The 18,850-nt window shown below is 47.8% G+C and overlaps 4 protein-coding genes, 6 non-coding genes and 1 pseudogene across 10 annotated transcripts; all 11 read right to left on the reverse strand.

Moving 5' to 3' along the window:
* Nucleotides 1-180: 180 nt before the first annotated feature.
* On the reverse strand, nucleotides 181-585 carry LOC146780227 (RNA-binding protein 14-like). Its single transcript, XM_085637135.1, has one exon. It carries the CDS (start codon nucleotides 583-585, stop codon nucleotides 181-183), a length of 405 nt encoding a protein of 134 aa, XP_085493261.1.
* A 1,465-nt stretch (nucleotides 586-2,050) lies between these two features.
* TRNAL-AAG (transfer RNA leucine (anticodon AAG)) lies at nucleotides 2,051-2,132 on the reverse strand. The gene has a single exon. It is a non-coding gene; the product is annotated as a tRNA-Leu (tRNA).
* A 2,250-nt stretch (nucleotides 2,133-4,382) lies between these two features.
* LOC146780229 (RNA-binding protein 14-like) lies at nucleotides 4,383-4,787 on the reverse strand. The gene has a single exon (XM_085637136.1). The coding sequence runs from the start codon at nucleotides 4,785-4,787 to the stop codon at nucleotides 4,383-4,385; it is 405 nt and encodes a 134-aa protein (XP_085493262.1).
* A 1,465-nt stretch (nucleotides 4,788-6,252) lies between these two features.
* Nucleotides 6,253-6,334, reverse strand: TRNAL-AAG (transfer RNA leucine (anticodon AAG)). Its single transcript has one exon. It is a non-coding gene; the product is annotated as a tRNA-Leu (tRNA).
* A 2,289-nt stretch (nucleotides 6,335-8,623) lies between these two features.
* Nucleotides 8,624-9,028, reverse strand: LOC146780231 (RNA-binding protein 14-like). Its single transcript, XM_085637137.1, has one exon. The coding sequence runs from the start codon at nucleotides 9,026-9,028 to the stop codon at nucleotides 8,624-8,626; it is 405 nt and encodes a 134-aa protein (XP_085493263.1).
* Nucleotides 9,029-10,493: 1,465 nt separating this feature from the next.
* Nucleotides 10,494-10,575, reverse strand: TRNAL-AAG (transfer RNA leucine (anticodon AAG)). The gene has a single exon. It is a non-coding gene; the product is annotated as a tRNA-Leu (tRNA).
* A 422-nt stretch (nucleotides 10,576-10,997) lies between these two features.
* Nucleotides 10,998-11,079, reverse strand: TRNAS-GCU (transfer RNA serine (anticodon GCU)). The gene has a single exon. It is a non-coding gene; the product is annotated as a tRNA-Ser (tRNA).
* Nucleotides 11,080-12,863: 1,784 nt separating this feature from the next.
* On the reverse strand, nucleotides 12,864-13,268 carry LOC146780234 (RNA-binding protein 14 pseudogene; annotated as a pseudogene).
* A 1,464-nt stretch (nucleotides 13,269-14,732) lies between these two features.
* Nucleotides 14,733-14,814, reverse strand: TRNAL-AAG (transfer RNA leucine (anticodon AAG)). Its single transcript has one exon. It is a non-coding gene; the product is annotated as a tRNA-Leu (tRNA).
* Nucleotides 14,815-15,237: 423 nt separating this feature from the next.
* TRNAS-GCU (transfer RNA serine (anticodon GCU)) lies at nucleotides 15,238-15,319 on the reverse strand. The gene has a single exon. It is a non-coding gene; the product is annotated as a tRNA-Ser (tRNA).
* Nucleotides 15,320-17,104: 1,785 nt separating this feature from the next.
* On the reverse strand, nucleotides 17,105-17,509 carry LOC146780237 (RNA-binding protein 14-like). Its single transcript, XM_085637138.1, has one exon. It carries the CDS (start codon nucleotides 17,507-17,509, stop codon nucleotides 17,105-17,107), a length of 405 nt encoding a protein of 134 aa, XP_085493264.1.
* Between the last annotated feature and the right edge of the window lie 1,341 nt (nucleotides 17,510-18,850).

Raw genomic sequence — 18,850 nt, forward strand, 5'->3', positions numbered from 1 at the left:
AAATGATGCCTGTGTCCGAGACTAGCGCAACAAACGCCGGTTAATGTTTCGAAACACTGGCTTAGGAGACAACTTTGTTGTTTAGTGGGAGATTAGTTGGTGGATGTAAATGTGTGGTCGTGGCTGTTTGAGTGCATGGGTCTGATCTTTTGGGGTCACGGGGAATTAAAATTGTTTGCTCTAGAACCTGCGACTGAAGAGACAGTGAGAGGTGCTGCGGTCAGTAAGCGGTAGGAAGGTCAATACTCCTTTACCTTTCACGATATCGCATTCCACCACCCTGCCGTAGTTCTCGAAAAGGTTGCGCAGCTCGGTGGCGGTGCACGAGGCGCTGACGTTGCCCACGAACACCTTCCAGGTGTTGAGAGGCCGCGGTTTGCTCAGTTCCACCACCATCTTTCGGCCATTCAGCTCGCGGCCGTTGAGTGCCGCTATAGCGGCCAGGGCCCGGTCCTCTTCCCGCATGTGAACGAAGGCGAATTGCTTCATGACTGCACAGCTCACCACTGTGCCGTGGTGCTCGAAGAGCGCGCTCAGCTCTTCCTGCGTCGTTTGCTCGTCAACGTTGCCCACAAAGATCTTCATCTTGATGCGTGTAAAGAACTGTATGAATCGGAAAGGGAGCAAAGACGCAAAATATTTCTTTCTATGACGGCGCGGACGCCCACCCCCCAAGCCCTTGTGACGCCCCAAAAATACAAAATGGATGCGATGTTCTAATTACCACCCGCCACCCTTTATGGTCTTATGCGTCTCAGACATGGTGTCAGCGCCTGAACGGCGACAAGATGATAATTGCGCAGCTGCGGCGACAACTACGGCGCGGACGGCGGAGACTGACCGCTGCTCTCCCCCTCCCTGCTCAGTCTGTTCTTCCGAGTATCCCTTCCACAAGAACCGCTCGACTTTCTTGCTTCCTCAGCCCCGTTCTGTAAAATGGCGTCAGACGGCTAGGTTGTCACAGGAAAAAGGAACAAGAGCGATAACTGAAAAATAGCGGACAACACAAAGCGCCTTTCACGGGACTCGTGGTGCCGGAGTCACACTAACTCACGTTTAGAGGGACAGGAAGTCTTTGTGTAATAACAGGTAGAAACAACTAGCAGAACCTTCGCTAGCCGAGACATAAATAAACAGAGAACGTCCCTCTAAAAAAAAAAAAAATAAACACGCCCACCAGCGAAAAAAGGGACGGCCTGGAAAAAAGAGAACGATTCGAAAAAACACGCCCCCGAATCCGAAAAGGACGGGGCTTGTTTGGAGAGACAAACCTCTTCTCCAATGGCTGACCAGCATTTAAGAGGCCAGCCAATGGAGAAGAGGAGAGAAGAGAGGCGGGTTCAAGCCCCTCTTCTCCAAGTCATTAAATCTCGCGAGCGAGACTGCGCTAGCGCATCCTTCGCTAGCCGAGACCTAACGAGAAGACCGTCTTCTGCTATAAAGTGCAAAGATGCAGGCAGAGCCACACCACAGTTACTAACAAGGAGGTAAAAATGAAACTAAAAATAGCACAAGAGAACCCCTTAGCTCCAGGAGTCGGCTAGGTGTAGGGAAGATATTACTGGGATTGTTTTGTCCACCAATCCCCGAGATGGGCCTGCTGAGCACCTGCCTCTAAATCAGGACACGGGTAGCTAACAAAAGTGGGACACAGGCAGGCCAGGAATTAACAAAGTACTTTTTTAAAACAAGAGTTAAAGAAAAATAGACCTTTTTATGAAACGGATTTACGAGAGAAAAAACATTGGCTCTTTTCGTGCTACTGCAGGTAGAACTGGTTTGTCAAAAGTGGCTGCCAATGCTCCGACCCTACACTTCCAACCCATACCCTTGGATGCCACTTGCAGTTCTGTGATGTCACACGAGTCGTCATCTGCGACACAAGGAGCCATGGTTCACTCGTGAAAATGCTAATCATGGTAACACGGGGAAAGGAGACTTCACGTTGGAAAGAAGACAGAATGTATTTGATTCCCTGGGTTTTCCTTTAAATGTATGTAAAGCACATAAAGCACATGCCTATATCTGAGTGCATTGTTCAAAAGTGAACTGGCAGCGGTGGGATTCGAACCCACGCCTCCGGAGAGACTGGAGCCTTAATCCAGCGCCTTAGACCGCTCGGCCACGCTACCACCTGTACTTCAAGTCGGACATCCATGTCTCAAGTAGTAGAACACCGTGTCCATCTCTCGTCTTTTCTTCTGTCAGGAACTGGGGGGCATTTTTATCCTATATTGCCATTTACCTTGTACTCAAACAAATTAATGGGCAATACAAAACAGGAAGTGAACAACGTTTGAAAAGAAAACAAGAAGAATACTATGGACGTAAGAATCGTCTGCTGTGGGTCATAAATCAGCAAATTCTATCATTTTATAGGAAACACCCCTTGTAAAGAACATTGATCGGTAACACCAAAGCAGCTGCGCGACTGTTACAAATCGCAGAGGAATACAGATGTATTATGCCTTATGGTCCTGCTATGATGCGCCACAGTCTCTGTTATTCGCTTGAAATACAAAACCCCTGTAAATAATGACAAAACTGCGATGTACCGACGAGGGTGGGATTTGAAACCACGCGTGCAGAGCACAATGGATTAGCAGTCCATCGCCTTAACCACTCGGCCACCTCGTCTGACGACGGTGGCAGGTGTCATCCTAGTTCACTGTGTGCTCAGTGCAGGTCCATGGAGCTGTCCTTATTACCTGTAGTCTTTACTGCAGCGCTGATATCCCTAGGAACGTGGAAAGCATTGGACAACTATATTAAGAGAGGAACTTCATTTCCAACCGGCTCTTCAGGCCCTACCAAGAAAGAAGTCACTTATTCCCACGAACAACATTGACATGTGTATGGGGGTGCACTAACACTTCACTTCGAAGCCCGCAGTCTGACTCCTCAAATGCTGGGATATCGGAAGCCAATGATTTTACCACCTTTGCCAGGAGCATGCATTAGAAACCCTCGGCCTTTAATGTTGGCATTGGAAACCGATGGCGAGAAATAAACCTGATCCTTTCGAAAAGGTCAGATTTTTTCACAAGTGTTTCGCCCCATTATTGCTGAAAATATTTGACTACCGTTTTTCACCCTCTTTCTCTTCCAGGTCTGATGCCATATTGACTCATTTTCACGCAAACAAACAGAGCTGAGCGGCCCAGGTTGCTTTCCGGGGCTCAGCACAGGCACGTATTTCAGAGGGCCGGAACTATAAATCTCTTCTTCCGCACTCAGAATTCCCAATAACTTTTCAAAATCAACACGCCTGCTGGGATGACTGCCTGATCTGTCTTCACAGCCTGGCCCTCTCAGAGTCAGGCATGATGCATGTGTCTAGTGGAGGCATGATGCATGTGCTACTTTTCGGGTCCCTGAGCCTGCCGGTACTGAGCACAGACGTCTACTCAAGTTCTGTCTTGTGCAGTTGTAACGTGCTGGCAATTGTCTGGCATGGGGCGAGCATTTTCACAGGACCAATTCACAAAGCTGTGGGTTACACCCAAACATACAGATTCAGTTCATTAAGCACTATCTGTGGGTAGTTTCTTTAGGCATAAGACGCAAGTATGTTCTACGCCCAAAGATTCAAGATGACGTTATTTAAACCTGGAGTATGAGGACCTATCCCAAAAGGTTTAGTGAATCGTACCCAATAAATTGGTCAACTCACAAAACTTTAAACCCTAAGAATTAAGGCTGCGGTCTGGACAATATGGTCTAATTGACGGTTCACAAATATACTTCCCATCGAGAGAACGGCTTTCACCAGGGCCTGGTTGAAACCATATGATCTACATGGGATAGTACTAGCGAAAACACGGTTGGTCTAAAATCTTGTTAGATAGTCGACGACCGCCCCCCTTCTCCACACAACCTTCCTACAGTAGTCAAGTTTGGCACATGAAGTTTATCATTTGACAGAGCACGTACTTTTGATTTAACGACATTAATGTACTGCATCTCAGTCCCCAGAGCTTAATCGACAATCCGAGAAACAGCTTTAAATACACGATTTACAATCTAGGAACCGTCGGAAGGCCAGGTGCATTTTAAAATCCATGCCTGGTAATCTTCCTAACATAGGTAGGCTGTTGCGCTAATCTGGTGGGGATTCAACTACATGTCCACTATTAGCGATTAGCTTCCGTACAAGACACATACTAATTCTTGGAAACCAAAAGTTTAAAGACTAAGAGAGGAAATGATGCCTGTGTCCGAGACTAGCGCAACAAACGCCGGTTAATGTTTCGAAACACTGGCTTAGGAGACAACTTTGTTGTTTAGTGGGAGATTAGTTGGTGGATGTAAATGTGTGGTCGTGGCTGTTTGAGTGCATGGGTCTGATCTTTTGGGGTCACGGGGAATTAAAATTGTTTGCTCTAGAACCTGCGACTGAAGAGACAGTGAGAGGTGCTGCGGTCAGTAAGCGGTAGGAAGGTCAATACTCCTTTACCTTTCACGATATCGCATTCCACCACCCTGCCGTAGTTCTCGAAAAGGTTGCGCAGCTCGGTGGCGGTGCACGAGGCGCTGACGTTGCCCACGAACACCTTCCAGGTGTTGAGAGGCCGCGGTTTGCTCAGTTCCACCACCATCTTTCGGCCATTCAGCTCGCGGCCGTTGAGTGCTGCTATAGCGGCCAGGGCCCGGTCCTCTTCCCGCATGTGAACGAAGGCGAATTGCTTCATGACTGCACAGCTCACCACTGTGCCGTGGTGCTCGAAGAGCGCGCTCAGCTCTTCCTGCGTCGTTTGCTCGTCAACGTTGCCCACAAAGATCTTCATCTTGATGCGTGTAAAGAACTGTGTGAATCGGAAAGGGAGCAAAGACGCAAAATATTTCTTTCTATGATGGCGCGGACGCCCACCCCCCAAGCCCTTGTGACGCCCCAAAAATACAAAATGGATGCGATGTTCTAATTACCACCCGCCACCCTTTATGGTCTTATGCGTCTCAGACATGGTGTCAGCGCCTGAACGGCGACAAGATGATAATTGCGCAGCTGCGGCGACAACTACGGCGCGGACGGCGGAGACTGACCGCTGCTCTCCCCCTCCCTGCTCAGTCTGTTCTTCCGAGTATCCCTTCCACAAGAACCGCTCGACTTTCTTGCTTCCTCAGCCCCGTTCTGTAAAATGGCGTCAGACGGCTAGGTTGTCACAGGAAAAAGGAACAAGAGCGATAACTGAAAAATAGCGGACAACACAAAGCGCCTTTCACGGGACTCGTGGTGCCGGAGTCACACTAACTCACGTTTAGAGGGACAGGAAGTCTTTGTGTAATAACAGGTAGAAACAACTAGCAGAGCCTTCGCTAGCCGAGACATAAATAAACAGAGAACGTCCCTGTAAAAAAAAAAAAAAAAAACACGCCCACCAGCGAAAAAAGGGACGGCCTGGAAAAAAGAGAACGATTCGAAAAAACACGCCCCCGAATCCGAAAAGGACGGGGCTTGTTTGGAGAGACAAACCTCTTCTCCAATGGCTGACCAGCATTTAAGAGGCCAGCCAATGGAGAAGAGGAGAGAAGAGAGGCGGGTTCAAGCCCCTCTTCTCCAAGTCATTAAATCTCGCGAGCGAGACTGCGCTAGCGCATCCTTCGCTAGCCGAGACCTAACGAGAAGACCGTCTTCTGCTATAAAGTGCAAAGATGCAGGCAGAGCCACACCACAGTTACTAACAAGGAGGTAAAAATGAAACTAAAAATAGCACAAGAGAACCCCTTAGCTCCAGGAGTCGGCTAGGTGTAGGGAAGATATTACTGGGATTGTTTTGTCCACCAATCCCCGAGATGGGCCTGCTGAGCACCTGCCTCTAAATCAGGACACGGGTAGCTAACGAAAGTGGGACACAGGCAGGCCAGGAATTAACAAAGTACTTTTTTAAAACAAGAGTTAAAGAAAAATAGACCTTTTTATGAAACGGATTTACGAGAGAAAAAACATTGGCTCTTTTCGTGCTACTGCAGGTAGAACTGGTTTGTCAAAAGTGGCTGCCAATGCTCCGACCCTACACTTCCAACCTATACCCTTGGATGCCACTTGCAGTTCTGTGATGTCACACGCGTCGTCATCTGCGACACAAGGAGCCATGGTTCACTCGTGAAAATGCTAATCATGGTAACACGGGGAAAGGAGACTTCACGTTGGAAGGAAGACAGAATGTATTTGATTCCCTGGGTTTTCCTTTAAATGTATGTAAAGCACATAAAGCACATGCCTATATATGAGTGCATTGTTCAAAAGTGAACTGGCAGCGGTGGGATTCGAACCCACGCCTCCGGAGAGACTGGAGCCTTAATCCAGCGCCTTAGACCGCTCGGCCACGCTACCACCTGTACTTCAGATCGGACATCCATGTCTCAAGTAGTAGAACATCCTGTCCATCTCTCATCTTTTCTTCTTTCAGGAACTGGGGGGCCTTTTTATCCTATATTGCCATTTACCTTGTACTCAAACAAATTAATGGGCAATACAAAACAGGAAGTGAACAACGTTTGAAAAGAAAACAAGAAGAATACTATGGACGTAAGAATCGTCTGCTGTGGGTCATAAATCAGCAAATTCTATCATTTTATAGGAAACACCCCTTGTAAAGAACATTGATCCGTAACACCAAAGCAGCTGCGCGACTGTTACAAATCGCAGAGGAATACAGATGTATTATGCCTTATGGTCCTGCTATGATGCGCCACAGTCTCTGTTATTCGCTTGAAATACAATACCCCTGTAAATAATGACAAAACTGCGATATACCGACGAGGGTGGGATTCGAACCCACGCGTGCAGAGCACAATGGATTAGCAGTCCATCGCCTTAACCCCTCGGCCACCTCGTCTGACGACGGTGGCAGGTGTCATCCTAGTTCACTGTGTGCTCAGTGCAGGTCCATGGAGCTGTCATTATTACCTGTAGTCTTTACTGCAGCGCTGATATCCCTAGGAACGTGGAAAGCATTGGACAACTATATTAAGAGAGGAACTTCATTTCCAACCGGCTCTTCAGGCCCTACCAAGAAAGAAGTCACTTATTCCCACGAACAACATTGACATGTGTATGGGGGTGCACTAACACTTCACTTCGAAGCCCCGCAGTCTGACTCCTCAAATGCTGGGATATCGGAAGCCAATGATTTTACCACCTTTGCCAGGAGCATGCATTAGAAACCCTCGGCCTTTAATGTTGGCATTGGAAACCGATGGCGAGAAATAAACCTGATCCTTTCGAAAAGGTCAGATTTTTTCACTTGTGTTACGCCCCATTATTGCTGAAAATATTTGACTACCGTTTTTCACCCTCTTTCTCTTCCAGGTCTGATGCCATATTGACTCATTTTCACGCAAACAAACAGAGCTGAGCGGCCCAGGTTGCTTTATTGGGTTGTCATTCTGTGCCTCATTTGTGCCGGTGCTTTCCGGGGCTCAGCACAGGCACGTATTTCAGAGGGCCGGAACTATAAATCTCTTCTTCCGCACTCAGAATTCCCAATAACTTTTCAAAATCAACACGCCTGCTGGGATGACTGCCTGATCTGTCCTCACAGCCTGGCCCTCTCAGAGTCAGGCATGATGCATGTGTCTAGTGGAGGCATGATGCATGTGCTACTTTTCGGGTCTCTGAGCCTGCCGGTACTGAGCACACGCGTCTACTCAAGTTCTGTCTTGTGCAGTTGTAACGTGCTGGCAATTTTCTGGCATGGGGCGAGCGTTTTCACAGGACCGATTCACAAAGCTGTGGGTTACACCCAAACATTCAGATTCAGTTCATTAAGCACTATCTGTGGGTAGTTTCTTTAGGCATAAGACGCAAGTATGTTCTACGCCCAAAGATTCAAGATGACGTTATTTAAACCTGGAGTAAGAGGACCTATCCCAAAAGGTTTAGTGAATCGTACCCAATAAATTGGTCAACTCACAAAACTTTAAACCCTAAGAATTAAGGCTGCGGTCTGGACAATATGGTCTAATTGACGGTTCACAAATATACTTCCCATCGAGAGGACGGCTTTCACCAGGGCCTGGTTGAAACCATATGATCTACATGGGATAGTACTAGCGAAAACACGGTTGGTCTAAAATCTTGTTAGATAGTCGACGCCCACCCCCTTCTCCACACAACCTTCCTACAGTAGTCAAGTTTGGCACATGAAGTTTATCATTTGACAGAGCACGTACTTTTGATTTAACGACATTAATGTACGGCATCTCAGTCCCCAGAGCTTAATCGACAATCCGAGAAACAGCTTTAAATACACGATTTACATTCTAGGAACCGTCGGAAGGCCAGGTGCATTTTAAAATCCTTGCCTGGTAATCTTCCTAACATAGGTAGGCTGTTGCGCTAATCTGGTGGGGATTCAACTACATGTCCACTATTAGCGATTAGCTTCGTACAAGACAAATACTAATTCTTGGAAACCAAAAGTTTAAAGACTAAGAGAGGAAATGATGCCTGTGTCCGAGACTAGCGCAACAAACGCTGGTTAATGTTTCGAAACACTGGTTTAGGAGACAACTTTGTTGTTTAGTGGGAGATTAGTTGGTGGATGTAAATGTGTGGTCGTGGCTGTTTGAGTGCATGGGTCTGATCTTTTGGGGTCACGGGGAATTAAAATTGTTTGCTCTAGAACCTGCGACTGAAGAGACAGTGAGAGGTGCTGCGGTCAGTAAGCGGTAGGAAGGTCAATACTCCTTTACCTTTCACGATATCGCATTCCACCACCCTGCCGTAGTTCTCGAAAAGGTTGCGCAGCTCGGTGGCGGTGCACGAGGCGCTGACGTTGCCCACGAACACCTTCCAGGTGTTGAGAGGCCGCGGTTTGCTCAGTTCCACCACCATCTTTCGGCCATTCAGCTCGCGGCCGTTGAGTGCCGCTATAGCGGCCAGGGCCCGGTCCTCTTCCCGCATGTGAACGAAGGCGAATTGCTTCATGACTGCACAGCTCACCACTGTGCCGTGGTGCTCGAAGAGCGCGCTCAGCTCTTCCTGCGTCGTTTGCTCGTCAACGTTGCCCACAAAGATCTTCATCTTGATGCGTGTAAAGAACTGTGTGAATCGGAAAGGGAGCAAAGACGCAAAATATTTCTTTCTATGACGGCGCGGACGCCCACCCCCCAAGCCCTTGTGACGCCCCAAAAATACAAAATGGATGCGATGTTCTAATTACCACCCGCCACCCTTTATGGTCTTATGCGTCTCAGACATGGTGTCAGCGCCTGAACGGCGACAAGATGATAATTGCGCAGCTGCGGCGACAACTACGGCGCGGACGGCGGAGACTGACCGCTGCTCTCCCCCTCCCTGCTCAGTCTGTTCTTCCGAGTATCCCTTCCACAAGAACCGCTCGACTTTCTTGCTTCCTCAGCCCCGTTCTGTAAAATGGCGTCAGACGGCTAGGTTGTCACAGGAAAAAGGAACAAGAGCGATAACTGAAAAATAGCGGACAACACAAAGCGCCTTTCACGGGACTCGTGGTGCCGGAGTCACACTAACTCACGTTTAGAGGGACAGGAAGTCTTTGTGTAATAACAGGTAGAAACAACTAGCAGAGCCTTCGCTAGCCGAGACATAAATAAACAGAGAACGTCCCTGTAAAAAAAAAAAAAATAAACACGCCCACCAGCGAAAAAAGGGACGGCCTGGAAAAAAGAGAACGATTCGAAAAAACACGCCCCCGAATCCGAAAAGGACGGGGCTTGTCTGGAGAGACAAACCTCTTCTCCAATGGCTGACCAGCATTTAAGAGGCCAGCCAATGGAGAAGAGGAGAGAAGAGAGGCGGGTTCAAGCCCCTCTTCTCCAAGTCATTAAATCTCGCGAGCGAGACTGCGCTAGCGCATCCTTCGCTAGCCGAGACCTAACGAGAAGACCGTCTTCTGCTATAAAGTGCAAAGATGCAGGCAGAGCCACACCACAGTTACTAACAAGGAGGTAAAAATGAAACTAAAAATAGCACAAGAGAACCCCTTAGCTCCAGGAGTCGGCTAGGTGTAGGGAAGATATTACTGGGATTGTTTTGTCCACCAATCCCCGAGATGGGCCTGCTGAGCACCTGCCTCTAAATCAGGACACGGGTAGCTAACGAAAGTGGGACACAGGCAGGCCAGGAATTAACAAAGTACTTTTTTAAAACAAGAGTTAAAGAAAAATAGACCTTTTTATGAAACGGATTTACGAGAGAAAAAACATTGGCTCTTTTCGTGCTACTGCAGGTAGAACTGGTTTGTCAAAAGTGGCTGCCAATGCTCCGACCCTACACTTCCAACCTATACCCTTGGATGCCACTTGCAGTTCTGTGATGTCACACGCGTCGTCATCTGCGACACAAGGAGCCATGGTTCACTCGTGAAAATGCTAATCATGGTAACACGGGGAAAGGAGACTTCACGTTGGAAGGAAGACAGAATGTATTTGATTCCCTGGGTTTTCCTTTAAATGTATGTAAAGCACATAAAGCACATGCCTATATATGAGTGCATTGTTCAAAAGTGAACTGGCAGCGGTGGGATTCGAACCCACGCCTCCGGAGAGACTGGAGCCTTAATCCAGCGCCTTAGACCGCTCGGCCACGCTACCACCTGTACTTCAAGTCGGACATCCATGTCTCAAGTAGTAGAACACCGTGTCCATCTCTCGTCTTTTCTTCTGTCAGGAACGGGGGGCATTTTTATCCTATATTGTCATTTACCTTGTACTCAAACAAATTAATGGGCAATACAAAACAGGAAGTGAACAACGTTTGAAAAGAAAACAAGAAGAATACTATGGACGTAAGAATCGTCTGCTGTGGGTCATAAATCAGCAAATTCTATCATTTTATAGGAAACACCCCTTGTAAAGAACATTGATCGGTAACACCAAAGCAGCTGCGCGACTGTTACAAATCGCAGAGGAATACAGATGTATTATGCCTTATGGTCCTGCTATGATGCGCCACAGTCTCTGTTATTCGCTTGAAATACAATACCCCTGTGAATAATGACAAAACTGCGATGTACCGACGAGGGTGGGATTTGAACCCACGCGTGCAGAGCACAATGGATTAGCAGTCCATCGCCTTAACCACTCGGCCACCTCGTCTGACGACGGTGGCAGGTGTCATCCTAGTTCACTGTGTGCTCAGTGCAGGTCCATGGAGCTGTCATTATTACCTGTAGTCTTTACTGCAGCGCTGATATCCCTAGGAACGTGGAAAGCATTGGACAACTATATTAAGAGAGGAACTTCATTTCCAACCGGCTCTTCAGGCCCTACCAAGAAAGAAGTCACTTATTCCCACGAACAACATTGACATGTGTATGGGGGTGCACTAACACTTCACTTCGAAGCCCCGCAGTCTGACTCCTCAAATGCTGGGATATCGGAAGCCAATGATTTTACCACCTTTGCCAGGAGCATGCATTAGAAACCCTCGGCCTTTAATGTTGGCATTGGAAACCGATGGCGAGAAATAAACCTGATCCTTTCGAAAAGGTCAGATTTTTTCACTTGTGTTACGCCCCATTATTGCTGAAAATATTTGACTACCGTTTTTCACCCTCTTTCTCTTCCAGGTCTGATGCCATATTGACTCATTTTCACGCAAACAAACAGAGCTGAGCGGCCCAGGTTGCTTTATTGGGTTGTCATTCTGTGCCTCATTTGTGCCGGTGCTTTCCGGGGCTCAGCACAGGCACGTATTTCAGAGGGCCGGAACTATAAATCTCTTCTTCCGCACTCAGAATTCCCAATAACTTTTCAAAATCAACACGCCTGCTGGGATGACTGCCTGATCTGTCTTCACAGCCTGGCCCTCTCAGAGTCAGGCATGATGCATGTGTCTAGTGGAGGCATGATGCATGTGCTACTTTTCGGGTCTCTGAGCCTGCCGGTACTGAGCACACGCGTCTACTCAAGTTCTGTCTTGTGCAGTTGTAACGTGCTGGCAATTTTCTGGCATGGGGCGAGCGTTTTCACAGGACCGATTCACAAAGCTGTGGGTTACACCCAAACATTCAGATTCAGTTCATTAAGCACTATCTGTGGGTAGTTTCTTTAGGCATAAGACGCAAGTATGTTCTACGCCCAAAGATTCAAGATGACGTTATTTAAACCTGGAGTAAGAGGACCTATCCCAAAAGGTTTAGTGAATCGTACCCAATAAATTGGTCAACTCACAAAACTTTAAACCCTAAGAATTAAGGCTGCGGTCTGGACAATATGGTCTAATTGACGGTTCACAAATATACTTCCCATCGAGAGGACGGCTTTCACCAGGGCCTGGTTGAAACCATATGATCTACATGGGATAGTACTAGCGAAAACACGGTTGGTCTAAAATCTTGTTAGATAGTCGACGCCCACCCCCTTCTCCACACAACCTTCCTACAGTAGTCAAGTTTGGCACATGAAGTTTATCATTTGACAGAGCACGTACTTTTGATTTAACGACATTAATGTACGGCATCTCAGTCCCCAGAGCTTAATCGACAATCCGAGAAACAGCTTTAAATACACGATTTACATTCTAGGAACCGTCGGAAGGCCAGGTGCATTTTAAAATCCTTGCCTGGTAATCTTCCTAACATAGGTAGGCTGTTGCGCTAATCTGGTGGGGATTCAACTACATGTCCACTATTAGCGATTAGCTTCGTACAAGACAAATACTAATTCTTGGAAACCAAAAGTTTAAAGACTAAGAGAGGAAATGATGCCTGTGTCCGAGACTAGCGCAACAAACGCTGGTTAATGTTTCGAAACACTGGTTTAGGAGACAACTTTGTTGTTTAGTGGGAGATTAGTTGGTGGATGTAAATGTGTGGTCGTGGCTGTTTGAGTGCATGGGTCTGATCTTTTGGGGTCACGGGGAATTAAAATTGTTTGCTCTAGAACCTGCGACTGAAGAGACAGTGAGAGGTGCTGCGGTCAGTAAGCGGTAGGAAGGTCAATACTCCTTTACCTTTCACGATATCGCATTCCACCACCCTGCCGTAGTTCTCGAAAAGGTTGCGCAGCTCGGTGGCGGTGCACGAGGCGCTGACGTTGCCCACGAACACCTTCCAGGTGTTGAGAGGCCGCAGTTTGCTCAGTTCCACCACCATCTTTCGGCCATTCAGCTCGCGGCCGTTGAGTGCCGCTATAGCGGCCAGGGCCCGGTCCTCTTCCCGCATGTGAACGAAGGCGAATTGCTTCATGACTGCACAGCTCACCACTGTGCCGTGGTGCTCGAAGAGCGCGCTCAGCTCTTCCTGCGTCGTTTGCTCGTCAACGTTGCCCACAAAGATCTTCATCTTGATGCGTGTAAAGAACTGTGTGAATCGGAAAGGGAGCAAAGACGCAAAATATTTCTTTCTATGACGGCGCGGACGCCCACCCCCCAAGCCCTTGTGACGCCCCAAAAATACAAAATGGATGCGATGTTCTAATTACCACCCGCCACCCTTTATGGTCTTATGCGTCTCAGACATGGTGTCAGCGCCTGAACGGCGACAAGATGATAATTGCGCAGCTGCGGCGACAACTACGGCGCGGACGGCGGAGACTGACCGCTGCTCTCCCCCTCCCTGCTCAGTCTGTTCTTCCGAGTATCCCTTCCACAAGAACCGCTCGACTTTCTTGCTTCCTCAGCCCCGTTCTGTAAAATGGCGTCAGACGGCTAGGTTGTCACAGGAAAAAGGAACAAGAGCGATAACTGAAAAATAGCGGACAACACAAAGCGCCTTTCACGGGACTCGTGGTGCCGGAGTCACACTAACTCACGTTTAGAGGGACAGGAAGTCTTTGTGTAATAACAGGTAGAAACAACTAGCAGAGCCTTCGCTAGCCGAGACATAAATAAACAGAGAACGTCCCTGTAAAAAAAAAAAAAATAAACACGCCCACCAGCGAAAAAAGGGACGGCCTGGAAAAAAGAGAACGATTCGAAAAAACACGCCCCGAATCCGAAAAGGACGGGGCTTGTTTGGAGAGACAAACCTCTTCTCCAATGGCTGACCAGCATTTAAGAGGCCAGCCAATGGAGAAGAGGAGAGAAGAGAGGCGGGTTCAAGCCCCTCTTCTCCAAGTCATTAAATCTCGCGAGCGAGACTGCGCTAGCGCATCCTTCGCTAGCCGAGACCTAACGAGAAGACCGTCTTCTGCTATAAAGTGCAAAGATGCAGGCAGAGCCACACCACAGTTACTAACAAGGAGGTAAAAATGAAACTAAAAATAGCACAAGAGAACCCCTTAGCTCCAGGAGTCGGCTAGGTGTAGGGAAGATATTACTGGGATTGTTTTGTCCACCAATCCCCGAGATGGGCCTGCTGAGCACCTGCCTCTAAATCAGGACACGGGTAGCTAACGAAAGTGGGACACAGGCAGGCCAGGAATTAACAAAGTACTTTTTTAAAACAAGAGTTAAAGAAAAATAGACCTTTTTATGAAACGGATTTACGAGAGAAAAAACATTGGCTCTTTTCGTGCTACTGCAGGTAGAACTGGTTTGTCAAAAGTGGCTGCCAATGCTCCGACCCTACACTTCCAACCTATACCCTTGGATGTCACTTGCAGTTCTGTGATGTCACACGCGTCGTCATCTGCGACACAAGGAGCCATGGTTCACTCGTGAAAATGCTAATCATGGTAACACGGGGAAAGGAGACTTCACGTTGGAAGGAAGACAGAATGTATTTGATTCCCTGGGTTTTCCTTTAAATGTATGTAAAGCACATAAAGCACATGCCTATATATGAGTGCATTGTTCAAAAGTGAACTGGCAGCGGTGGGATTCGAACCCACGCCTCCGGAGAGACTGGAGCCTTAATCCAGCGCCTTAGACCGCTCGGCCACGCTACCACCCGTACTTCAAGCCGGACATCCATGTCTCAAGTAGTAGAACATCCTGTCCATCTCTCATCTTTTCTTCTTTCAGGAACTGGGGGGCCTTTTTATCCTATATTGCCATTTACCTTGTACTCAAACAAATTAATGGGCAATACAAAACAGGAAGTGAACAACGTTTGAAAAGAAAACAAGAAGAATACTATGGACGTAAGAATCGTCTGCTGTGGGTCATAAATCAGCAAATTCTATCATTTTATAGGAAACACCCCTTGTAAAGAACATTGATCGGTAACACCAAAGCAGCTGCGCGACTGTTACAAATCGCAGAGGAATACAGATGTATTATGCCTTATGGTCCTGCTATGATGCGCCACAGTCTCTGTTATTCGCTTGAAATACAATACCCCTGTAAATAATGACAAAACTGCGATGTACCGACGAGGGTGGGATTCGAACCCACGCGTGCAGAGCACAATGGATTAGCAGTCCATCGCCTTAACCACTCGGCCACCTCGTCTGACGACGGTGGCAGGTGTCATCCTAGTTCACTGTGTGCTCAGTGCAGGTCCATGGAGTTGTCATTATTACCTGTAGTCTTTACTGCAGCGCTGATATCCCTAGGAACGTGGAAAGCATTGGACAACTATATTAAGAGAGGAACTTCATTTCCAACCGGCTCTTCAGGCCCTACCAAGAAAGAAGTCACTTATTCCCACGAACAACATTGACATGTGTATGGGGGTGCACTAACACTTCACTTCGAAGCCCCGCAGTCTGACTCCTCAAATGCTGGGATATCGGAAGCCAATGATTTTACCACCTTTGCCAGGAGCATGCATTAGAAACCCTCGGCCTTTAATGTTGGCATTGGAAACCGATGGCGAGAAATAAACCTGAGCCTTTCGAAAAGGTCAGATTTTTTCACTTGTGTTACGCCCCATTATTGCTGAAAATATTTGACTACCGTTTTTCACCCTCTTTCTCTTCCAGGTCTGATGCCATATTGACTCATTTTCACGCAAACAAACAGAGCTGAGCGGCCCAGGTTGCTTTATTGGGTGTCATTCTGTGCCTCATTTGTGCCGGTGCTTTCCGGGGCTCAGCACAGGCACGTATTTCAGAGGGCCGGAACTATAAATCTCTTCTTCCGCACTCAGAATTCCCAATAACTTTTCAAAATCAACACGCCTGCTGGGATGACTGCCTGATCTGTCTTCACAGCCTGGCCCTCTCAGAGTCAGGCATGATGCATGTGTCTAGTGGAGGCATGATGCGTGTGCTACTTTTCGGGTCCCTGAGCCTGCCGGTACTGAGCACAGACGTCTACTCAAGTTCTGTCTTGTGCAGTTGTAACGTGCTGGCAATTGTCTGGCATGGGGCGAGCATTTTCACAGGACCAATTCACAAAGCTGTGGGTTACACCCAAACATACAGATTCAGTTCATTAAGCACTATCTGTGGGTAGTTTCTTTAGGCATAAGACGCAAGTATGTTCTACGCCCAAAGATTCAAGATGACGTTATTTAAACCTGGAGTATGAGGACCTATCCCAAAAGGTTTAGTGAATCGTACCCAATAAATTGGTCAACTCACAAAACTTTAAACCCTAAGAATTAAGGCTGCGGTCTGGACAATATGGTCTAATTGACGGTTCACAAATATACTTCCCATCGAGAGAACGGCTTTCACCAGGGCCTGGTTGAAACCATATGATCTACATGGGATAGTACTAGCGAAAACACGGTTGGTCTAAAATCTTGTTAGATAGTCGACGACCGCCCCCCTTCTCCACACAACCTTCCTACAGTAGTCAAGTTTGGCACATGAAGTTTTTCATTTGACAGAGCACGTACTTTTGATTTAACGACATTAATGTACTGCATCTCAGTCCCCAGAGCTTAATCGACAATCCGAGAAACAGCTTTAAATACACGATTTACAATCTAGGAACCGTCGGAAGGCCAGGTGCATTTTAAAATCCATGCCTGGTAATCTTCCTAACATAGGTAGGCTGTTGCGCTAATCTGGTGGGGATTCAACTACATGTCCACTATTAGCGATTAGCTTCCGTACAAGACACATACTAATTCTTGGAAACCAAAAGTTTAAAGACTAAGAGAGGAAATGATGCCTGTGTCCGAGACTAGCGCAACAAACGCCGGTTAATGTTTCGAAACACTGGCTTAGGAGACAACTTTGTTGTTTAGTGGGAGATTAGTTGGTGGATGTAAATGTGTGGTCGTGGATGTTTGAGTGCATGGGTCTGATCTTTTGGGGTCACGGGGAATTAAAATTGTTTGCTCTAGAACCTGCGACTGAAGAGACAGTGAGAGGTGCTGCGGTCAGTAAGCGGTAGGAAGGTCAATACTCCTTTACCTTTCACGATATCGCATTCCACCACCCTGCCGTAGTTCTCGAAAAGGTTGCGCAGCTCGGTGGCGGTGCACGAGGCGCTGACGTTGCCCACGAACACCTTCCAGGTGTTGAGAGGCCGCGGTTTGCTCAGTTCCACCACCATCTTTCGGCCATTCAGCTCGCGGCCGTTGAGTGCCGCTATAGCGGCCAGGGCCCGGTCCTCTTCCCGCATGTGAACGAAGGCGAATTGCTTCATGACTGCACAGCTCACCACTGTGCCGTGGTGCTCGAAGAGCGCGCTCAGCTCTTCCTGCGTCGTTTGCTCGTCAACGTTGCCCACAAAGATCTTCATCTTGATGCGTGTAAAGAACTGTGTGAATCGGAAAGGGAGCAAAGACGCAAAATATTTCTTTCTATGACGGCGCGGACGCCCACCCCCCAAGCCCTTGTGACGCCCCAAAAATACAAAATGGATGCGATGTTCTAATTACCACCCGCCACCCTTTATGGTCTTATGCGTCTCAGACATGGTGTCAGCGCCTGAACGGCGACAAGATGATAATTGCGCAGCTGCGGCGACAACTACGGCGCGGACGGCGGAGACTGACCGCTGCTCTCCCCCTCCCTGCTCAGTCTGTTCTTCCGAGTATCCCTTCCACAAGAACCGCTCGACTTTCTTGCTTCCTCAGCCCCGTTCTGTAAAATGGCGTCAGACGGCTAGGTTGTCACAGGAAAAAGGAACAAGAGCGATAACTGAAAAATAGCGGACAACACAAAGCGCCTTTCACGGGACTCGTGGTGCCGGAGTCACACTAACTCACGTTTAGAGGGACAGGAAGTCTTTGTGTAATAACAGGTAGAAACAACTAGCAGAGCCTTCGCTAGCCGAGACGTAAATAAACAGAGAACGTCCCTGTAAAAAAAAAAAAAATAAACACGCCCACCAGCGAAAAAAGGGACGGCCTGGAAAAAAGAGAACGATTCGAAAAAACACGCCCCCGAATCCGAAAAGGACGGGGCTTGTTTGGAGAGACAAACCTCTTCTCCAATGGCTGACCAGCATTTAAGAGGCCAGCCAATGGAGAAGAGGAGAGAAGAGAGGCGGGTTCAAGCCCCTCTTCTCCAAGTCATTAAATCTCGCGAGCGAGACTGCGCTAGCGCATCCTTCGCTAGCCGAGACCTAACGAGAAGACCGTCTTCTGCTATAAAGTGCAAAGATGCAGGCAGAGCCACACCACAGTTACTAACAAGGAGGCAAAAATGAAACTAAAAATAGCACAAGAGAACCCCTTAGCTCCAGGAGTCGGCTAGGTGTAGGGAAGATATTACTGGGATTGTTTTGTCCACCAATCCCCGAGATGGGCCTGCTGAGCACCTGCCTCTAAATCAGGACACGGGTAGCTAACGAAAGTGGGACACAGGCAGGCCAGGAATTAACAAAGTACTTTTTTAAAACAAGAGTTAAAGAAAAATAGACCTTTTTATGAAACGGATTTACGAGAGAAAAAACATTGGCTCTTTTCGTGCTACTGCAGGTAGAACTGGTTTGTCAAAAGTGGCTGCCAATGCTCCGACCCTACACTTCCAACCTATACCCTTGGATGCCACTTGCAGTTCTGTGATGTCACACGCGTCGTCATCTACGACACAAGGAGCCATGGTTCACTCGTGAAAATGCTAATCATGGTAACAC

This window comes from Triturus cristatus, chromosome 12, assembly GCF_964204655.1.
Source record: "Triturus cristatus chromosome 12, aTriCri1.1, whole genome shotgun sequence".
NCBI lineage: Eukaryota > Metazoa > Chordata > Amphibia > Caudata > Salamandridae > Triturus > Triturus cristatus.

What these genes read in the sequence shown, in the direction of transcription:
- LOC146780227 (XM_085637135.1), bottom strand. Translation starts at nt 585, where the DNA reads ATGAAGATCTTTGTGGGCAACGTTGACGAGCAAACGACGCAGGAAGAG.
- LOC146780229 (XM_085637136.1), bottom strand. Translation starts at nt 4,787, where the DNA reads ATGAAGATCTTTGTGGGCAACGTTGACGAGCAAACGACGCAGGAAGAG.
- LOC146780231 (XM_085637137.1), bottom strand. Translation starts at nt 9,028, where the DNA reads ATGAAGATCTTTGTGGGCAACGTTGACGAGCAAACGACGCAGGAAGAG.
- LOC146780237 (XM_085637138.1), bottom strand. Translation starts at nt 17,509, where the DNA reads ATGAAGATCTTTGTGGGCAACGTTGACGAGCAAACGACGCAGGAAGAG.